At 36.8% G+C, this 22,552-nt stretch overlaps 3 protein-coding genes across 8 annotated transcripts in view; 2 read left to right on the top strand and 1 right to left on the bottom strand.

Annotated features, from left to right (window-relative positions):
* Positions 1-2,349: 2,349 nt before the first annotated feature.
* On the top strand, positions 2,350-18,266 carry tsc1a (TSC complex subunit 1a). Of its 3 annotated transcripts, none has more exons than XM_051109469.1 (22): positions 2,350-2,455; positions 4,665-4,862; positions 5,007-5,110; positions 5,208-5,360; positions 5,562-5,706; positions 5,870-6,024; positions 6,141-6,214; positions 6,300-6,460; positions 7,031-7,143; positions 8,643-8,805; positions 8,898-9,010; positions 9,111-9,168; positions 9,257-9,340; positions 9,440-9,920; positions 10,004-10,047; positions 11,301-11,473; positions 13,384-13,566; positions 13,723-13,833; positions 13,955-14,077; positions 14,224-14,411; positions 15,833-15,997; positions 17,217-18,266. In XM_051109469.1, exons 2-22 carry the CDS (start codon positions 4,754-4,756, stop codon positions 17,701-17,703), a joined length of 3,387 nt encoding a protein of 1,128 aa, XP_050965426.1. In that variant the 5' UTR covers positions 2,350-2,455; positions 4,665-4,753; the 3' UTR covers positions 17,704-18,266. The 3 variants fall into 3 exon arrangements, with proteins under 3 accessions (XP_050965426.1, XP_050965424.1, XP_050965425.1); XM_051109467.1 differs by having other exon boundaries at positions 10,004-10,074; XM_051109468.1 differs by lacking the exon at positions 2,350-2,455 and adding an exon at positions 2,495-2,628 and having other exon boundaries at positions 10,004-10,074.
* A 680-nt stretch (positions 18,267-18,946) lies between these two features.
* spaca9 (sperm acrosome associated 9) lies at positions 18,947-21,895 on the bottom strand. The gene is made up of 4 exons (XM_051109474.1): positions 21,841-21,895; positions 21,483-21,645; positions 20,438-20,637; positions 18,947-19,768 (listed from the first exon to the last, which is right to left on the bottom strand). The coding sequence occupies exons 2-4, from the start codon at positions 21,624-21,626 to the stop codon at positions 19,477-19,479; spliced, it is 636 nt and encodes a 211-aa protein (XP_050965431.1). The 5' UTR covers positions 21,627-21,645; positions 21,841-21,895; the 3' UTR covers positions 18,947-19,476.
* The window catches only part of ak8 (adenylate kinase 8), a 33,156-nt gene continuing 32,295 nt past the window's right edge, over positions 21,692-22,552 (top strand). The window contains exons 1-3 of one of the 4 annotated variants that reach the window (XM_051109473.1): positions 21,692-21,777; positions 21,928-22,052; positions 22,441-22,539. In XM_051109473.1, the coding sequence (XP_050965430.1) occupies positions 22,453-22,539 (87 nt within the window). In that variant the 5' untranslated portion in view covers positions 21,692-21,777; positions 21,928-22,052; positions 22,441-22,452. Of the gene's footprint in view, positions 21,778-21,884; positions 22,540-22,552 lie in introns of all 4 variants that reach the window. The other 3 variants (XM_051109470.1, XM_051109471.1, XM_051109472.1) reach the window with 3 other exon arrangements.

Raw genomic sequence — 22,552 nt, 5'->3', positions numbered from 1 at the left:
ACCCTAACATTTACAATTCTCCAGCTGTGATCCTTGGAGAGTTTTTGAGTCTTTGATATCTTCCTCACTGGATGATATAAACACGTCCCCTCACAGGCAGATTTGTAACATCTGTAGCTGTAGTTGTATGAAACTTCTTAATTATTGCATTGGTGGAAATTTTTAATGCTTTAGCTGTTTTCTTACTGCACATCGGACTATATTCTTTGCTTTTATTTTGTAATGGATGATTAAGGAAATTTGGCCTTTGTGTTCCTCATGTTTAGAATCCTGTGGAACAGGAAGTCATGGCTGGACAATTTCATGCTCCTAGTCACCCTGGTGTGCTAAACAACGTAAATATGAATTGGAATGTACTTCAGAGATCTTTAACTCAGAGGAAGAAATTCTAGGGGTGCCATTAATTGTGGCCAACATGCATGGGGGAAAACCCTTTATTTCATAATATGAGCTTCCACCCACTTTCAACTGTTTTACTTCAATGAAAGAAAAATTTAGTGATTTTTTTTTTTTTTTTTTTTTTGCATGAACTATCAAAAATGTAAACAATGCATATTTATTTTTGCCTTTTCTCATATTTATCAAAGGTGCCAATATTAGTGGACAGCACTGTATTATATTACTATTTAAAATAGTAGCTTTATATTTTAATTTATTTTAGTATGTAATTTATTCCAGTGATGGCAATGCTGAATCCAGTCTTCAGTGTCACATGATCCTTCAGAAATCATGTTGTTGAAAACAGTTGTGCTGCTTAAAGGAGAAGTCTACTTCCAGAGCAACAATTTACAAATAATTTACTCACCCCCTTGTCATCCAAGATGTTCATGTCTTTCTGTCTTCAGTTTTAAAGAAATTATGGTTTTTGAGGAAAACATTTCAGGATTTTTCTCCATATAATGGACTTCATTGGAGCCCCGATTTTGAACTTAAATGATTTTTGATTAAATGATTTGTAAATTGTTGTTCTGGAAATGGAGTTCGTAATATTTTTGTGGAAACTGCTAAATCTGGTCAAGATTCTCTGATAAATATAAGTTCAAAAGAACAGCATTCATTTGAAACAGAAATCTACTGTAACATTATAAATCATTTAAAAAATACCATTTAAAGGCACTATAGAAAATAAAGTTTATTTTAATAAAGTGTCTTTACTATCACTTTAGTTGCAAATTCAGTTTAATGTAATTTAATTTTTAATCATGTTTTTAACATTTACAACAAAACTAGAACACTCTATATCTATATCACTGAGGATTTCTTCTTGATAAAGTCAATTAAATTAAGTTAAAAAAAGATCATTTACGGTATGCACACAAAATGGTCGAGTGCTGATGCTAATTAGGAAGGTACTTGCTGTAAGGGTTCAATCATACTTGTCTGAAGTGTTGAGGGGCTTGGCAGACCACTACTGCATAGTGGCAGGGGATCTGGAAGTGTGAATGGCCATGATGAATAAGTGGGATCAAAAACAAAGAGCAGCAGAGATGGATTAAATTTAGCTCACTTTAGAGATAACTGCTGGCTTCAAAGCACTCACACCATTTTCATACCATGTCAGTATATTAGACATATCAGCATGAAGCTGAAGTGTTATCTGGATTTGCACCTGGTCAGTCTCAATGTCCACTTTTTTCTGATCAGTCTTTTGCTTAGGATAATGTCCTCAGTGCTCATTGTGAATGCTGTAAGGGTCTTATCTGATTCCTGTCCTTTCTGGGAAGTTCTGCTAATAGCTCTTTGATATTCTCCCTTGAACAATGAATAAATCATGCATTAGCGACCTCACAGCATTAATTAATACTCTTAACAGGCTATAATTAAACAGCACATTATTAACTGAAGAGCTTAGTGAAATACAGACCGGTTTGTTTATACATTAATGAAAGAGATGTTTAAAAAATTTAATTTAGTATATTTAGTCAATTTAATTTACTTCTATATGTGTTCATTTCTCTGTTATATCCTTAGTTGGTTACATATGTAACTTTTATTATTTTTTAATATATATCTGCAGAAAGTTTTCTGTGATTTAGCGTAGAGGGATAGAAAATACAGTTTGTACAGTATAAAAATCATTATGCCTGTGGAAGGTCCCCGTAAACCACGTATACAAACGTGTGTGTTTAAGCTGCACTGCTATTATTGTATTGTGGTAATGATTATTATATTATTATCACATTGTACATTTCTGCCATGTGCACTGTCAGCGTAATAATAAGATTTAGAATGATATTCATGAATGATATTTTAGTTATAGGCCTATAAATGTTAAAACTCAGTCTGTTTGCTATTCGCAAATAAACATGTTTGTCCTTTAAAACTTCGCGCATGCGCTGTGCGCTTCTGTCACGCTGAAGCCGCTACATGCTTAGCTAGCGCTCATTGCACAGCAGCACTTCACACCTTTCTGTCACTCATGCCGTGATCTTGTGACAGCGAGACAGAAGAGTCGGTCAGTATCCTTTCTATAATTAAACATTAACTCATAAACCCTCAGCTCTGGGCTGCACTTTCGCTGGGATCGTTGCGTATATTAAGTTTTTCATCTGCGCAAACAGCTCAGTAGTGTAAAAGGTCGTGAGGTGTTCAAGATGGCGACTGTTTGAAGTTCGCACTCTCTGTACGGTAATAAATTGTTTTTGAGGCACCTGGTGCCTGTTTAATGTGCCTTATTTGTCGTAGAGAAAGTCGAGTTTAAGTAAAAACAGATGGCAAAAGGTGTCATGGACGTGAGGCAGAGTTAAAGCTCTCTTGTCAGCAGTGATAAATGCGCTGCTGTCACGTAATACATGGCGTTTACAGCAACTGCTTTGCTTTATTGATTGATTTTAACACTTACTCTGAGAGTAAGGAACACAGTTAAAGGTTTTTAGATTAATATTAGGTTTAAGCACTCGTTAAGTCTTTTAATTTGTCTTCAGTCTTTATGAACGCTTGCAGTTAAACTTTCTTCGCTAGAGATTGAATCTTTTGATTGATCTTTTGAGAGATTGATAGTCTACATTTGATTTTTATGATGGCTTGATTTTTATAATCAACACCTAGTAAGCTGACTACCTAGACAGCATTTATAGGGACATCATAGATGAATGCATTGCTGAGATTACACCCTTGCAAAATGTTACTGTTTTAGTATGGTATCAGATGATTTATACCATGGTGCTGAATGAATAAAAAGGGCCGGTTGCATATAAGCTTTAGTCTAGTCTTAAAACTTAGTCATCTATTTTATTTCTTTAAGACTGGTCATAATTTGTAATATTTAGTTACATAAAAACAGACTAGTCTCAACTGAATCCAAAAAGTGAGACTGTGTTTACCCACTGGCTAACTGCTAGTTGGTCAGACTAGTTTTTTGAAACTCTCATAACAGAGGCTAAGTTATTGCAACTGGCCCCATAGTCACGTACTGTGTTATTTATATAGTGCTTAAAAGAATACCACAGTAAATGCTCAGACGGCAAACATTGTATTGCTGTGGCAAATAAAAAATGAAAAATCATACTGACTCCCATAGATATATGAGAGTATGTGTTTGTGTGTGTGTATACATGTCCAAAAAACATGGTATGGTCTTGGTAATTGTGCTAAAAATGTCATGCAAATCATAGTAAATATCAAAAAACATGGTATTGGCACGTCCATAAAAACCTTAATTGCCGTAGGCACCTTGCTAGATTTAAAGGAGAAATCCACTTCCTGAACAACAATTTACAGATAATGTACTCACCCCCTTGTCATCCAAGATGTTCATGTCTTTTTTTCTTTAGTCATAAAGAAGTTATGTTTTTTGAGGAAAACATTTCAGGATTTTTCTCCATATAATGGACTGCTATGGTGCCCCGATTTTGAACTTCCAAAATGCAGTTTAAATGCGGCTTCAAACAATCCCAAATGTGGTTGTAAACGACCCCAGCTGAGAAAGAAGGCTCATATCTAGCATAAAGATTGGTTATTTTAATTAAAAAATAATACAATTTAAATATTTTTTTTAATGCCAAACGCTCGTCTTGTCTTACTCTGCCTGGACTGTTTTTGTTTTGGTTTATGACAGTTAGGGTATGTTGAAAAATTCCCATCTCATGTTCTCCCTCAACTTCAAAATCGTCGTATATCACTGTTTTACCTTTTTTGTTAAGGGTGTTTGATGATCTTTGCATGTTGACTTTGCAAAGACTGGGTTGGTACTTCTGCAGTTGAGGGAGAAAATATGATTGGGTCTTGAGTCAGAATACACAGAGTTCAGGGAGAGAAAGGCAAGACGAGCATTTGAGATTAAAAAGTATTTCAGTTGTATTTTTTTTTAATGAAAATAACCGATCGTTTCACAAGATAAGACCCTTCTTCCTCGGCTGGGATCATTTGCATCGCATTTAGGATCGTTTGAAGCTGCATTTGAACTGCCTTTTGGAAACCAGGGCACCATACCAGACCGTTATATGAAGAAAAATGCAGAAATGTTTTCCTCAAAAAACATAATTTCTTTACAGCTGAAGAAAGAAAGACATGAACATCTTGGATGACAAGGGCGTGAGTATATGATATGCGAATCTTTGTTTTGGAAGTGGACTTCTCCTTTAAAGACACAGCAAATGTTTTCTAGTAGCAAGTTCGCTTTAGTAACGTTGCTTCTGTCCTTTTTTGTAATTTTTTGTCACTAGTTCATGCATACACACCCCATGCTGACACCACAGGGCATCGGTTTATGCTGTGACAAAGGCATCAGTCCTGCCCACTGTCCTGCACAGCTATGGCCAAAGACCAGCCAAATGTGTTTGACCTTGTCCCTCTTCTGGGGTCCACTGACCTACATGAGCTGGAGCAGGTCAAAAACCTGCTGCAGGAAACACTCAGCGCAGGTTAGTCGGCTCTTTTGTTTACATAAATTTTTCAAGTGCGTGGGTCAAACTGAGAAAATAATACCACTATGTTTTAAATCACTTGTAGTATGTTGTTAGTATCAATAGATATATTTAAATGATGTAGTCATTTTTAATTGATAGATAAAGGGACCATGTTGCTGAATAGCCTTGTGGAGTATTTCCAGGAGACAAGCTCATCTCAAGCTGTGGACATCCTGTCTTCTGTCAGGGAGCCGCATGATAAGGTATACACGTTGGTGAATAGTGATTGATTAATCGTGGATTTCAGAACATCACTGATTAATGAATAACAGCCTCATCTGAATATATATTTCTTTGTAGTATCTTTTAGATAAGATGAATGAATGCATGGGCAAGCAGAGCTGCCGTCTCTCCACCATCACCCTCCTTGGCCATATTGTTCGCAAGCAGCCACCGTGGATCCACAAGATCGCTCGCTTCCCTCTGCTTGCCTCGCTGCTCAAATGCCTCAAGGTACCAGAAAATCAAAGCCAGTCAAGTGTAATGGGGTTACAAATAGGACTTTGAACTTGGATAATGACTTGCATGCAGTTTGTTATGACTTGAGATAACTGAGAAATGGAATTTACAGTGGAAAATGTTTTAACCATATATTAAGATCAACCTCTAAAATGTTTTTTACGTGTTTATCCATTTTTCCATTGCTTCTTCCAGACTGACTCTGATGTTGTAGTTCTCATAACCGGTGTGCTGGTGTTGATTGCTCTGCTACCCATGATTCCGCAAACCAACAAACAACTTCTCTGCGAGTACTTTGATATCTTTGGAAGGCTTGCTGCCTGGAATCAGCGTCATCCAGGTACTCGGGCATGAAGACTGCAAATATATTTATCGTTTGTAAATGAAACTTTTTTTTTTTTTTTTTTTTTTTTTTAAGCTTCAGTTCTTGGAAGTGCTATGTTTGTAGATAGTTGAAACATAACTTAATCTAAAGGTACTCATTCTAAGAATGTGTCTTGTAGGTCATGCTCACGGAGTGTTTGCAGTCCATCTACATGCCAGCGTATACTCGCTTTTTCATCGTCTATATGGCATGTATCCTTGTAATTTCGTTTCTTACTTGCGTGCCCACTACAGTATGAAAGAAAATGTTGACACGTTTGAGGAAGTGGTGAAGGTGAGGTTTTATCTTTCATGCCATGCCATTTTAAGAATCGTCACTTTATATAAGTAGCAAAATTATTTTTACTCTTTTAACACCTGCTCTAAAATTTCCTCCTTGTTTTATATCAGCCCATGTTAGAGTATGTACGGATACATCCTGAGCTCATCACTGGAACCAAAGACTATGAGGTTGATCCGATTAGGTATGTAAAATTATAATTTCTGTTCTATCACAACGTGATGCAGTGAACATGATTTTCATACTTCACTGTTTTTAATTGTGTGTAGATGGAAGAGATTTGAGCCTCATGATATTGTGATTGAATGTGCCAAAATTTCGCTGGATTCTAAGGAGGCATCGTCTGAAGAAGGATACTCCTCTCTGTCGGATCACATACCACGGCGCCCTGTAGACCACAGTAGATCATGCTCAGAGCTCAGCATCCATGGTAAAATGACCTATAATGTATAATTCTGATGTCCTATGTAGTTATTGTTTGTAAATGTTTCCAATGGAAAAGGGAAGTCCAACCAGAAGGAAAAGTTGTATTTTGAAAATCAAAACCCAGGCATTTACAGGTCTTCATTACAAATAAAGAGCAACTGTTTATTATTATATTAAAAAAACCCAGCAATTATAAGTTGCACCCTATAAAATGAACAGGATAATGTCCACAGGTATTTGACATTAAGTTTTGAGACATTTTTAGTTTTTTTGACAAATCTGACAAATTTTTAATTTTTACATGAATTTTTTTGATGAAATCCGAGAGCTTTCTGACCCTGCATAGACAGCAATGCAACTGACACATTCAACTCCCAGAAAGGTAGTAAGAAATAGTTGAATAAAGTCATTATTTTTGCTTTCTTTGCTCACAAAAAGTATTCTCTTAGCTTCATAACATTAAGGTTGAAGCATTGATGTCACATGTCCTATTTTATCAATGTCCTTAATACATTTTTCAGGTGTTTCCTGTGAGAGTACTCATCGTGAAATTTTTTTTGTATTCTATTAACAGAAACCACATCTGGCACACCAGTGGCCACTGTTCGTCAGTCTCTTTCTCTGTCACTACCTTATCTCACTGTAACCCAAGACTCAGGTTCCAGCGCGCAGACCCCCAATCATCAGGTAAGAATCCTTCAAATAAGTGGGTGAAATGACTAAAATTATGAGTAATTTTATTTCCTGATTACATTTGTACAGTAACTAGAGTTCTCAAGCTTACTAACAAGTAAACAGTTAGTAATAAAGTAAGTACAAAGACTTTAAATACAAGCAAGGTGACAAATTAATGAAATAGAAAAAATATATATGTGACCCTGGATCACAAAACATCATAAGGGTCATTTTTTCAAAATTGAGATTTATACATCATATGAAAGATAGATAAATAAGCTTTTCATTGATGTATAGTTTGTTAGGACAATATTTGGCTGAGATACAACCATTTAAAAATCAGGAATCTGAGAGTGCAAAAAATCAAAATAATGAGTTTTCATACATTTACAGTAGGAATTTTACAAAATATCTTCATGGAACATGATCTTTACTTAATTTCCTAATGATTTTTGCCATAAAAGAAAAATCAATAATTTTGACCCATACAATGTATTGTTGGCTACTGCTACAAATAAACCCCAGCGACTTAAGAGGTTTTGTAGTCCAGGGTCATGTATATGTATATGTATATGTGTGTGTGTGTGTGTGTGTGTGTGTGTGTGTGTGTGTATATATATATATATATATATATATATGTGTGTATGTTTATGTTGCCTACCACTAGAATGTTCTAGAATGAACACTACCAGTCAAAAGTTTTGAACAGTAAGATTTTTACTCCCTAAGCCTGCATTTACTTGAACAGTAAAATTTTCAAATGCTTTTACTATTTACAACAACTGTTTTCTATTTGAATATATTTTAAAATGTAATATTCCTTTGATTTTAAAACTAATTTTATAGCATAATTACTCCAGTCACATGTTCCTTCGGAAATTATTTTAATATTCTGATTTGCTGCTCAAAAACACATTATTATTATTATTATTATTATTATTATTATGTTGAAAACAGCTGAGTAGACTTTTTTTTTCAGGTTTCTTTGATGAATAGAAAGTTCAGAAGAACAGCATTTATCTGAAATAGAAACATTTTGTAACATTAGAAATGCCTTTATCATCTCTTTTGATTAATTTAAAGCATCCTTGCTAAATGTTAACAGTGTTATTGATGATATAATAAATAATAATAATAAATGCTCCTTGAACAGCAAATCAGCATATTAGAATGATTTCTGAAGGATCTTGTGACACTGAAGACTGGAGTAATGATGTTGAAAAATGTAGCTTTGATCACAGGAATAAGTTACATTTTAAAATGTATTCAAATTGAAAACAGTTATTTTAAATAGTAAAAATATTACTGTTTTTGCCATACTGTGGATCAAATACATGCAGGCTTGGTGAGCAGAAGAGACTTCTTTAAAAAACAAAAATTGTACTGTTCAAAAACGTTTGACTCGTAGTGTGGTTATCCAAATTTTTCCAAAGGTAAGAACAACCTTCTGAATGTAGATTAGCATGTCTTAGACCTCTAACTGAATGAATATATGTTTGGTATATCGATAGAGTGATGGGATGAACGCCTCAGGAACAAAGGAGGAGATGTGGAGTCCTTCTGCAGCATGTGGGATGACCACCCCTCCCAGCTCTAGAGGAATGTCCCCCACCACAGTGTCTGACATCTCACATAGTGCCTCCCACCTCTCAGGACGGATCCCCAGCACTTCAGGTCAGCAAAAAGCATTCTGGACTAGAAAGCAAAAATGGTTCAGTTTGTTTGTTTGGTTCCTCAGATGGCTTCAGGGGTTATTTTTGTTACAGGGGATGGAAAATGGACCCTATCTCCCTCCACGCCCTCAGGGTCATCTCCTCTCCCATCACTCTCAGAGGAAATAGGGCAGCCTGCCCAAAACACCAGCAGTACTCAGGCTAAGGTACATGGACGTATAAAGCATTTACTTCGTTACTTATTAAACATATTCTGATAAATATTCTGAGAGAGGTTTTCATAAAAATGCTTTTCTGTCTATTCAGGTGAATCAGACGGGCAAAGAGCTGAAGAAAGTCACACCTAGAAGTATTAATAACAACAGTGAGAATATCTGCTGAGATTTATAGAGTCTCATTTCATTTAGTAACTGACACACAGGATTAATATGCTTTATTTTGGCTACTTTTAGGAGGTGCAAGTGATGCTAAGACTCCGGTGTCATTGGCACAGCTCTCTGACATTGTCAAAAGGTCAGACGGGGAGAGAGAAGATGGTAAGAGCAGTGACATCGTTCAAACCGATGCATCCCACAGATTAAAAATGTTTAATCATGCCTCTATTTTTACCAACTTCTCCAATGTTTTCTTTCAAGATACCATCAATGAGGAGATTTTGAGTCTGACCCATGGGAGACTGGATTTTGGAACGAGGCCGGGCCTGGATTCCTCATTTTCCGGCTCCCTGGACACCCTCCTCCCATCTCACCCCAGCCATGAGCAGAATTTAGTATCCACACCGGACAGGGTTGAATTTTCTGCCAAAGGAGGAGAGCAGCAAACTTGGTTCCTCTGGCCTGCTTTTACCCCCATCGAGAACGGGAAGAGCAGTAAATGTTCTCTGTCTGATCTGACGAAGGAGTCCATGCCTTATGAGCCGCTGTTTGACCTCGCCCTGCCTAAAGTGGCATCTCTGTTTTTGGAGAGGAAGACTGCAGAGGCCATCCGGAAGGCTGAAGAGGAAAGTGTGCACAGAGAGGAGCTAGAAGGGGAAGATCTTTCTGCCACCTCCCCTCTGGAGGTGTTGGACCGTGTTATTCAACAGGGTCACGACACCCATGAGAAAGTGCTGAAGAGGTAAGCTTCTGTTTTTCTTACTTGCATGACTACTGAAAGTGTTTGAGGAAATGTGACAGACGTGTCCGTTTGCTCTTTTGCAGAACTCTGTCTTCTCAAAGCCAATCATCAGACACGCACTCTGGAGGTAAACAGCATAGCAATAAAGGAAAAGGTATTTAGTAATTTTACTAATTCATAGGCTCTCCGTGCTCAAGACGACTGTGTCCTCCAGCTTTTCTCCTGCAACTTTCCTGTGTTTGTTTTTCCCTTTTCCTGTTGCTTTCGTCTGTATACTTTTTTTCTTTCAGGTACTTCTGTTGCCTTCTGTTATTCTTTATAAAATCCTCAGAAACAGCATTGTGTTGGTCCTGATCATATGAATAACCAAAATCCCTGTAGATTCTCAGTAGTTGCATGATACACTACCAGTGAAAAGTTTTCAAACAGCAATTCTTTTAAGATTTTTGCTCACCAAGCCTGCATAAAATAGAAAATAACTCTTTTCTTTTTTAATATGTTTTAAAATGTAATTTATTGTGATCAAAGCTAAATTTTCAACATCATTACTCCAGTCTTCAGTGACACATGATCCTTCAGAAATCATTTTAATATGCTGATTTGCTGTTTAAGAAACTTTTATTATTATCAATATTTTTTTTTTTTCCCCTCAGGATTCTTTGATGAATAGAAAGAACCAAAGATCAGCTTTTATCTGAGGAAAAAAAAAGCTTTTTTGGAACATTATACACTATACCATTCAAAAGCTTGGAGTCAGTATAATTTTTTTATAGAAATTAATACTTTTAGCAAGGATGCTTTAAGTTGATTAAAGGAGATGATGAAGACAGTTATAATGTTACAAGAGATTTTTATTTTAGATAAATGCTGTTCTTCTGAACTTTGTATTCATCAAAGAAACCTGAAAAAATTCTACTCAGTTGTTTTCAACATAATGTTTTTTGAGCAGCAAATCAGAATATGGGAATGATTTCAGAAGGATCATGTGACTGGAGTAATGATGCTAAAATTCAGCTCTGAAATCACAGGAATAAATTACATTTCAGAATATATTCAAATAGAAAAGTTATTTTAAATGGTAAAAAAAAATGTCAAAATGTTACTGTTTTTGCTGTACTTTGGATCAAATAAATACAGGCAAGGTGAGCAGAAGAGATTTTTCTATGTCAAAATAAAAAGTGATATTGTGATGTAGTTTGGTGTTATTTAAATTGTTATTTTATTTGTATTATTTTATTGTATTTCCCTTGAAGTGTCGTGGTGTTGCTGTTTTTTCTACAATATCCTGCAGCCTTAATTCTACCATTTTTTTTTTTTTAGACATTTAAAAATACAACACTGTTCTTGTGCATTTGAATTGACTGCAATGTATTTTTCCAGGTCCTGTGTCGGCAGCGTCGGATGAGCTGGGGATGTTGCGCAGTCAACTCCTTTTGCTGCATAACCAGCTGCTGTATGAGAGACATAAGAGAGAGCAACATGCACTTCGTAACCGCCGTCTGTTCGGACGTATCGTCAACGCTACAGCGCTGGAAGAGCAAAACAACTCCATGGTAATGAATGACACTAGAAGAATTACCTGAAATTCTGCATATAATTGAAAAACTGGTCAGTCATTAAGTTCTACACATGCCCTATTCTTTGCATACTCATTAAATATTTTAGTTTGATCACACTTTAACCACCCAATAAACAATAGTACTTTCAGCTCTATTTTTTACATTTTACCAAATCCGTTCTAAGGAATTCTGTAAATGTTCCTTTGTAATCAGTGCAAGAAATGTTCAGGTCTTGACATGACGGATGACATACAATATTAAAACCCCTCACAAGTCTTGTCAGGCTTAAAGGAATATACAGGGTGGGCCATTTATATGGATACACCTTAATAAAAATGGGAATGGTTGGTGATATTAACGTCCTGTTTGTGGCACATTAGTATATGTGAGGGGGCAAACTTTTCAAGATGGGTGGTGACCATGGTGGCCATTTTGAAGTCGGCCATCTTGGATCCAACTTTTGTTTTTTCAATAGGAAGAGGGTCATGTGACACATCAAACTTATTGGGAATTTCACAAGAAAAACAATGGTGTTCAATGTGCTGCCCATTGTGTTGGATTGTCAATGCAACCCTCTTCTCCCACTCTTCACACACTGATAGCAACACCGCAGGAGAAATGCCAGCACAGGCTTCCAGTATCCATAGTTTCAGGTGCTGCACATCTCGTATCTTCACACCATAGACAATTGCCTTCAGATGACCCCAAAGATAAAAGTCTAAGGGGGTCAGATCGGGAGACCTTGGGGGCCATTCAACTGGCCCACAACGACCAATCCACTTTTCAGGAAACTGTTCATCTAGGAATGCTCGGACCTGACACCCATAATGTGGTGGTGCACCATCTTGCTGGAAAAACTCAGGGAACGTGCCAGCTTCAGTGCATAAAGAGGGAAACACACATCACATCATCAATGGCCTCCAAGGTCTCCTGATCTGACCCCCTTAGACTTTTATCTTTGGGGTCATCTGAAGGCAATTGTCTACGGTGTGAAGATACGAGATGTGCAGCACCTGAAACTATGGATACTGGAAGCCTGTGCTGGCATTTCTCCTGCGGTGTTGCTATCAGTGTGTGAAGAGTGGGAGAAGAGGGTTGCATTGACAATCCAACACAATGGGCAGCACATTGAACACCATTGTTTTTCTTGTGAAATTCCCAATAAGTTTGATGTGTCACATGACCCTCTTCCTATTGAAAAAACAAAAGTTGGATCCAAGATGGCCGACTTCAAAATGGCCACCATGGTCACCACCCATCTTGAAAAGTTTGCCCCCTCACATATACTAATGTGCCACAAACAGGACGTTAATATCACCAACCATTCCCATTTTATTAAGGTGTATCCATATAAATGGCCCACCCTGTAGTAGTCAACATTTGTAGTGGATCAAAAAAAGTTAATCAAAGTTGTCCTAAGACAAGAATGGGTATTGTTGTAGTTTTAGGACAACTTTGAAAAGTTTTGATCCACTTCAAATGTTGACTGCTGTAGTCGACCCAAAAATGAAAATTAGCCCTTGATTTATAAAGTATTAAATGTGGATATTTTTCTTACACAAATGCATCGATTTGCTTAAGGAGGCCTTTATTAACCTCCCATAGCTGTGTTTATGATAGGTGGATACACTTTATTACTTCTGAATATCAACACCCATTCACTGTCATTATTAAATTTGTAAGAGCCAGGACATGTTTTTAGTATGACTCCGATTGTATTCGTCTGAAAGAAGAAAGTCATATACACCTAAGATGGCTTGAGGGTGAGTAAATCAGTGGGTAATTTTCAATTTTGGGTGAACTATCCTTTTAACGCAAGCTTTCTTAAGTTGTTGTTTTTGGTAAGTTGTTACTTAAATTATTATCAGTGATTTATCCTGTAGTGTGGTTTTTGTTTGTGGCAGAAAACCCAACTCAAGCTTCAGGACATTGAGATCCAGGCTGTGCAGGTAAGCCTGAAAGAGGAACAGCGGCGCTCCAGGCATGTACAGGAAGACAGAGATGCTTTTGTGAACCAACTGCAGACTCAAATCCAGCTGCTACAGAAGGAGCGGAATGACTACTACTCAAAGATGCAGGAGCTGAAGGTGATCATAGAGCTATAGGACATGAAATATTAAATGGTTAATCTTATTCATTCACAATACAGCAGCAAAAATGGTCAGCATTTGCCATTCTGTTGCTGGAATGTAGAAGAGCATGTGTGCTATATGTGTTAAATACTAATGTGGCATTATTTACAGAGTGATTTGCAAGAGAATCAGAAGAAGGTTGGAGAAATGGAGGCAGAGCTCCAGAAAGCCAATAACAAAGTGTGTAATTTGGGACACTTGCTCAGCCAGCTGTCCATCAAGGTAAGACTTGTTTATGACGAAGGTGTGTTCCATAAACACTATCACACTGCTAGAATAACTTACAGGCCTTATTTATTGATTGTTTAATTTTACTTAATGCTCCTGGTTTATCCGACCTCAGCTGAGTAATAGTGAAAACATGGAGCAGCAGATGGCTTTCCTCAACAAGCAGCTGCTGCTTTTGGGTGAAGCCAACAAGTTATGTGTGGGGGAAATCGACCGCTTGGGGCCTGAGGCTAGCAAGGTAGGCAGTGATTAGTAACTACTGATGACTTATGATTTGCATCATTGTGTAAAACCAAGCATTCTAAGAAATAGTGACTAATGTGATTGAATCTTATATCTGACTAAAATGTTGATTGTTGACTTGATCTCTTTTGTTACTGTTAGGAGCTGAACATGCTGCAGGCATCTTCACTGCGTGAGAGTGAGCGTTTGAAGCAGAACTCTCTTCAGCAGAGTCAGAGACTTGAAGCCGCCCAACAGCGCATCACAGACCTGGAGACCCAACTCTCAAAGAAAGAGCAAGTCATCCGAGAGCAAAAGAAACTGCTGGAGAATGTCAAAAGCCAGGCCACGTATGTGCTTACCTTTACCTTCTTTGTCTTGTTGAAACTTTAAATTCATTTTTTGATATTGGTTCGATTATGAGTCTTATTTTTATGCCTAAACACACTGTGCTACACTGTATTATATTACAGTGGTGGGCAAAATTTTTAGAACGCAAGTATTTTCACCAGCTAAAAATGGTTTTAAGTCAGAATTTTGGCCACCACTGTATATTATATTATATATTACAGGCTTTTCAGAACTTTTTTGCAAGAACATCTTATACAAACACAAAATATTTACTTTTTTATATATATAAATAATTTATTTTCTTTTTTAAATATTTTTATATATATATATATATATATATATATATATATATATATATATATATATATATATATATATATATATATATATATATATGTAAAAGAAAATAAATTTTCTTTTTTTAAATTAACATTATATATTAACAAAATTATATATTTTTATATATATATATGAATAAATAAATAAATAAATAAATAAATAAATAAATATATATATATATATATATATATATATATATATATATATAATTTTATGTTAATATTTTAATAATTTGACACATTTTCATGTTCATGGCTCCCTGATGACAGTTAATTATGAAATGCAGGCCATTTCTTTTTTTCCATTTTTATGATTTAATTATTATTATTATTATTATTATTATTATTATTATTATTATTATTATTATTTAACAACTCAAGAACCTCCTGCATTTTCCACTTGTACTCTGAGGGGTTTGCCCTCAGATTGGGGTTCACACCCCAGATTGGGATATTATTTATTTATTGATTTTATTAATGTATTAAAGGGATAGTTCACCCAAAAATGAAAATTCTGTCATCAGTTATTCACCCTCATGTTGTTCCAAACCTGTAAGACCTTTGTTCATCTTCCGAAAACAAATAAAGATAATTTTGATGAAATCTGAGAGCTTTCTGACACTTGATAGGGGGCAAGCGTCCTACCACAGTTAAGGCACAGAAATACTGTAAGGACATCGTTAAAATGGTCCATCTAACATCAGTGGTTCAACCTTAATCTTACGAAGCTACGAGAAAAATTCTTGTGCAAATTTATTCAACAATTCTTCTGTTCCGCGTCACCCTAGGGTGATGTGGAGGAGTAGAATTGTTGCATAAATTTCATCAAAAATATTTTAATTTGTTTTTCAAAGATAAACAAATGTCTGGAACAACATGAAGGTGACTAATTAATGACAGAATTTTAATTTTTAGGTGAACTGTCCCTTGAAGCATGAAATGTTTGCTAATGATGCAAATGATAGATCTTATAAAGTGGTGCTGTATTGATCTGTAGAATATCAGATTCTGTTAATCTCTTCAACAGCATCTTGCTGTAAGATTTGCTAATTTAATCCTTGTCTGTACTGGTTTTTCTGAAGTGAGCAGCTGCAGGCTTCAGAGAACAGGTATCTGGCCCAGAAGCACATCACTCAGGCATTACAATCTGAGCTACTTGAGCTCTTTAGCCAGATAGAGCTCAAAAACCTGAACACTAAATCACCAGCAGAGCCCACTTCTGAGCCTAGCAGTCCCATCAACCAGAGGTGTGTTCCATATTGTCATGCGCACGTTTCTCCTCCACAGACTGATTTGCAAATAAACTGTGTGTTCTGTAATGCATTCTACACTCAAAAAATGCTGGTTTAAGAACTTTGGCAAATCAGCGCTAAGTAAATATTGGACAGAACACATGCTGGGTTATTTTGACCCAGCTGGTTGGGTTAAATGTTTTTACCAAACATGCTGGGTTATTTTGTTTAAGTCAGTATAAAAATTATTATATCGGTGGTTTAAAATGGACTGGAACTTAAAAAAAAAAAACACAGAATTACTAGAGGCAACAGCAATAATCAAAAGATGAACATTTATTATTAAGCAAGAACACATGGAAAAAATACAAGACAAATTTTATTTATTTGGGTGAATACAGCATAGTTTACAATTTTACATACATTTAAACTCATTTAACAAGCATTTTAGACATTAAAAATGTAATATTTAAATGTAGAATTTTAATTGTAGTGTATTCAGCCGAAATGTTACCGAAAAAGCACTAATTCTCATGCCGGTGTGTCGCCGAAATCTGAGTCGGTGATAGGCTGCTGTTCACCGGGTTAACTGTGAAATTCAGACCGCAGCCTTGCATTTCACTCGTGACTAAAAGATGCCATGACTGACTCCAGAACCTGCCCATAAACAAACAGTACTGACATAAATAAACATATTTTAAGATTAAACTCAGTACAGTAACAAACAAAATCCATTTATTTTATGCAAGGCTGATGTACCACTGCTGATGCAGCTGACTGACATTTCGTCCTTATGTTGTGTTGCGTAAAATAATACAGTTTACAGCACAGTTAAGACTTTATAAATGAAATAAAATGTATACGAACCTTTATTTCACTGAAGAAGTACAAACCGGCGACGCTGAGAACCGCTCTCTCCTGTAGTGGACCCAAAAGTCTGACTGTAACTCAGCAGCTGGGTTGTTTCATTAGAGACAGGCTTAACCCAGCGGTTTGGTAGGGAAAAAAAAAATTAACCCAGCGTTAAAAAGGACCCAGCAACTTGGTTACAAAAAAACTACCCAGCACCTGTGTAAAATGTATAAAAAATAACCCAATAAAATGACCCAACGGGCTGAACCCAGCATAAAATAATAGCATTTTTTAGAGTGTAGACTTTACAGTGCAAAATAAAAGATAGGAAAATGATGGGTTGTTGAAAGTGTAGCAGATTCTATTTCCATTTGTGTTCCAGGCCAAATGGCAACAGTACAGGCCCATCTGCTCTGTCTTTATCCGCCGACCCAATGAAAAAAGAGGAAGGCATGCACGTGTGTGTCAATGGTGAAATATCTGCCGGGTCTCCTGCAACACCCACAGCACTCATTAATGGCAGTCAGGAAGAAGATCTTTCCGCCCTTACCCATTCATTTCCTGCCCTCCCCTGCAACTCCCCGCTGGCTGTTGGCTCTTACCCCAGTACCGGAAGCTTTTTGGGTAAGAGAGCTAGAGAGATGTTCCGAAATAAGAGCGAGAGCCACTACGAGGGTGAGCCAGCCACCTTCACCTGCCTCTCTAAGGATCTTAAGGTTGAGCCAATCACAGACCCCACAGAGAGCGTGGAGCTCGAAGAGGCTGCTGACCTGCAGCCAATGGACAGACCCCGGGCGTATAATATTCAGCGAAGGAGGCAGCAGGATCTGAGAATCATGGACTACAACGAGACCCACCATGAGCATTGATTGTACACTGCTGACATGATTGCCCGCAGTTAGAAGAAATAATTTTGGACCCAGTATTAGAATGCACTGCTCTTTTTGTTGGAGTGGTTTGTTGGAAAGTTTTAGTTAATTTTAAAAGCTACTACAAATCGCCAAAAAAAGAAAAAGGTTGTCGCTTGGCAGTTGCCACCGTGGCAAAAGAACATCTTGTCTTCAAAAAAGCTTCACATCTGTTATGAATTCATTGTAATTCACTATTTTTGTTTTGTTTTTTATATCTGGCATGTAGTGAGCGACCGTGGTGATTATATTGCGTGGTGGTTGGATGTTATTCAGGCCTCACTGTACTTTTCAGCAAATGTATTGACTTAATCACTGTATTTGCTCTTGTAATAGTACCGTTCGGTTTCCAATCCTCCCTAATCTGTGCACGCAAAATGCCCCCTTGAGTCGAGCAAGACGAGCATTGCTAATTTCCACTGATATGACTCCGAAATGGCACAATACGGAGTGTGATCACTGTAAATAGAGCATGCCAACCAACCAGTCAGTCTGATGAAAATGTGAAAAAAAAAAAAACAAAAGCTATGTGAAATAGGTGAAGTAGAATAAGAAATCACATTTCATTGCTGAGGCGAGCCGCGTGTATATGCCGTAGCAGTGGTTTGTGTGCTTCGCCTATAGAATAAGCAAGTCTTGTGTTGTGTTTCTAGTAATAGATTTTATTTTTATGCATCAAGTTCTCCACTGGGATTGTAGCGCCCAGTCACCAGTGCAATACTTCTTAGCTAACACTTCATGCCAGCTCGAAGGTATGAGTGATGATGGGAAAAACAAACCGATTTAGATTGCTGCTTTGCAGGACCGTCAGAGCCTTACAGAACACAGGCCAGGCTGCTCTAGGTGCATTTGTCCAGTTGAGAATATCTTTGTGGTCTAAGATGTGGCTGACGGGTGGATGCTCTCGTGTTAATAGCGGCCGCTGCAATACTTCGACACACTAAACTCTGAAAGGAAGCTGCTCGCTATAAGCCAGAAGGCTTATATCCCCTCTATTATGTTCTTTCATTTCTGTTTTACACAGGTCAGACCCCATCTGCTAAGAAAAGGCTTCATATAATGGGCTGCAGCTGGCTAAAGTAAAAGCACTTCTCTTTTTAATTCAGGCTTCTTAAGATTGCTGAACCTTAGCAGAGCAATATACTTGTCGCTTTCTAAAAAAACTTGCCCCAGGGGTTTGTTTTCAGTGCGGAATATAGTTGGAATATGTGAAGTGCTGTTGCAAAGAAAATAAAATGCTGGTTTCGGCCTGCCAGCTGGGGAAATGGCTCGGAGAGTTTACAATGAGAATTGAAATCTATGGAAATCACTGCTGTTTTTCTTTCTGTTCTGGCTGTTCTTATCACAGTTCACCACGTGTGTGATCTTAGAGCTTGTGCTTTGTTTCCTTGTCGCTTAGACTTTATTTTGTTTTTATACCAAAAGCCCTGTCAAACATTTTGTTGTTTCACGAAATGCCTTACTGAAAAAAAAGTAGGAAGCCTGCCACCTGAAGTTGTTTGAGTTATCTGAACTATGGTACAATCAGACAGTGATGGGTGTAACAGGTAACCAGAGACTCTATTTTGAATTTGAAAAAACAGATTTGTGTTCTCCTACTTGCTATGATCAACAAAAAAATAAAAATATATATGTTTTGCATATTTTTTTGTCATAGTCATTCTTTTTAAAATGGTAGCTGTGTATTTAATAATACTTCATGTGACAACTCACTGCGATATATGCTTAAGTGTTTTATCTTCTTGTGTTTCCTGGTGGCTTCCAAGCTGGTTTTCCAGCATGCCAGCCACCTGCGCCTTTTTTATATCTACTCAGGTTGTCTTTTTTAAGGGCTGCAATCATCTCCATGTTTTTTGGAACTGTTTGATGAGATGTTTCTGTAGCTGTTGGAGTGACATGTTGAGCGGCACCTCCTCTGCTGTAGGTGGTGAGGAGGTCTAGAGCAAGTGGAATCACACTCACAATCCCACCGTAGAAATTTCTTGCTTCATCACAGCTGAGCCGGTTGATCTCATCATGTGGGTAGCTGTGAAGTAGGGAAAAAAATATAGTAAATAAGCTATTCTGATTCTTGAGGTTTGTTGCCTCACCCCGTTGTCATCCAAGATGTTCATGCCTTTCTTTCTTTAATCGTAAGAAGGAAAACATTTCAGGAATTATCTCCATATAGTGGACTTCTATGATGCCCGATTGGCCCATCTCATTTTCTTGTCCAAAAACATTGTACATCGCTGTTTTACCTTCTTTTTTTTTTTTTGTTTTGTTTTATAAAGGACATTTGACCGGTACTTCTGGGGTCTGTACTTCTGCAGCGATGTAGGACGATTGATATTAGAGTACGCATACACATTGCAGAGCTAGACAAGGCAAGCATTTGAGGTTAAAAAGTATATAATTTTTTTTTTTTTTTTTTGGAAAATGACAGATCGTTTAAGACCCTTATTCCTCAACTGGGATTGTTTAGAGCCCTTTGAAGCTGCATTTAAACTGCATTTTGGCACCATTGTGCTCCACTACATGGATATAATTGCAGAAATGTTTTCCTCAAAAAACATACTTTTAACGACTGTGAAAAGAATGGCATGAACATTTTGGATGACAACGGGCTGAGTACATTATCTGTACATTTTGTTCTGGAAATGAACTTCTTTAAATATAAATTTAAATAACTAGTGCAGTTTTTCTGTCACTTAACTGTGCTCTTAGCTGACTGATGTTGCTGTTGGAGCTGAGAAGCTCCCTGCAAGTATTCAGGCCCTCACTAGAAGTGTTTCTGCTGGATAGTGACTCCAGATGTTTTAAAACACTGTCAAGATCAGAAATAATTTCCAAAAAGAGCGAGAAGATGCATCTGTCTGTGGAATTGCTGCAGTGGTGATTCATGTATCTTTGGACCTAAACAGAAAAATATTATTTACTAATAAGGTCAAACTTTAGATCATAGTATTACAAGCGGTGTAATTACATTAGTATGAATTTAGTGAAACTAACAAGCAATCCACCTTATTCTGCAATGCAGAAGTAAGCCTATGGGCGAGACTTCCGGTTTATTAGCCTATAGGAAAATAACAGAAGAACAACAACCCTGCCATAAACGGTAAAACTGTTTGCACTACAAACCAGTGTGTTCATAATTAAGATAATACATTAAAATAATATGGTAAGACACGCCAAAACCGTTGTTGTTTTGTACAACTAAAAATAGCTGGATGTGGATGAGACGGAAGCCAGACCCATAAAATTTACAAATGCCCGCTCTTACATTAAAAATAAGGTGGATAGTATTATGTGGAACTGATTATAAGTACACACACACTACTATTTTTTTTAAATTATTACTTGCATTTAGCTATATTACATAGCTGCTTTTTACATTAATAATACTACGAAATGTTTCTTGCGCACCAAATTACCGTATTATAATAGTTTCTGAGGACTCTTGTGACACTGTGGCTACTGAAAATACAGACATTAAATCACAGGAATAAATTACATTTAAAAAGTATCAATTTAAAATAGTTCTATTATATTATAAAAGTATTTCAATGCTGTATTCTACTGTTTTTATCAAATAAAAGTAGCTTTGTTGATCATAAGACTTTTTATATACAATCTTACCGTCTCAAAGCTTAGTTTGTGAACCCTATTGTAATTATTGTATAATTTTAAGTAATTAAAAGAGTATTTAATCGTAACACTGTGAAGTGTATTTACTTCTGAAACTGTAAATGAATCCTCACCTGTGACACGGTGGAGACAGGCTCCGTTTTGTCCCTGGCGTGTTCCCTCGAGCGCTCAAGAGCCGTTATAAATATAAACTGCTGCTGTTTGAAACGTTTATACTTCTGCTCAGTGGAAAGTAGCTGCTCTCTGACGTCAGTCATCTCAGTTTTAGTATTTAACCTGTTAAAGTGCAGAGTAAGAGCTGTACTGTTTACTGATGTGATGTAACGACTACAGCTTGAATAAAACGTCTTGTAGTACATTTCGACTTGAGAAAATGGTATTAGAAAGAAGATGAGCGATTTTAACAAGGTAAAGAGAAACGGTATTCATTATTATAACTGGCATATTTAATTTACATGTATTAGAACTTACCTGTGTTTGTACTTATTATAACAGCATATCAAATTTCTTTACAGTCACTCTCTACTGTTTCTGTTCCATTGAATTTTCGTTGCTCAGCAACAAGAGTATGATACTCGTGCTCCCTCTGGTGGTGGTGAAGGTAATTGGCTGACCAAGTTACCAATGGCAACATACCGTAACAAACGCATGCGCACAGCAAACAAGCAACGTTTCAAGCCAAGGTAACGTTAAACATATTTCTTAATTTTTAAGTCTCTCATTTTTAATTAAGTAACTACGTGGTTTTCATTAAATTCCTCAAATTTCCCCAAAGAGTAAAAGGCTGTCAGTAGGCAAGTCAATGCTGCATCTGCAGATCAAAGTAACTTCCTTCATTTATGTCGGAAAGGTCAATCCGAAAAAATAGTTTGCTTACTGGCATTTTGTACTGACTAAAATCCTTGCCTCAGAAACCTTCTTCAATTCAAGAGTCTTTTCCCGCTTTGTACACGCTTCGTCTCAAGACTATTTTTGTGTGTTTCATTCATTTTAAGTTCTCTCTTTGTGAACTAATTAACATTTTTACAGTTATTTACGGATTTCCAAGTTTGTTGAGCTCTCTGTGTCTAGTGGTGTGCTGCAATGATGGATGCGACTGTACGACCCCTCAGAATCCCACCTGAGATGGCAATTTATGCAGAGAAACATGACATATTTCACCTGGTCCAGGTATAAACATTTA

Source organism: Labeo rohita, chromosome 5 (assembly GCF_022985175.1).
Source record: "Labeo rohita strain BAU-BD-2019 chromosome 5, IGBB_LRoh.1.0, whole genome shotgun sequence".
NCBI classification, from domain to species: domain Eukaryota; kingdom Metazoa; phylum Chordata; class Actinopteri; order Cypriniformes; family Cyprinidae; genus Labeo; species Labeo rohita.
This window is presented reverse-complemented; position numbering and strand designations above follow the sequence as displayed.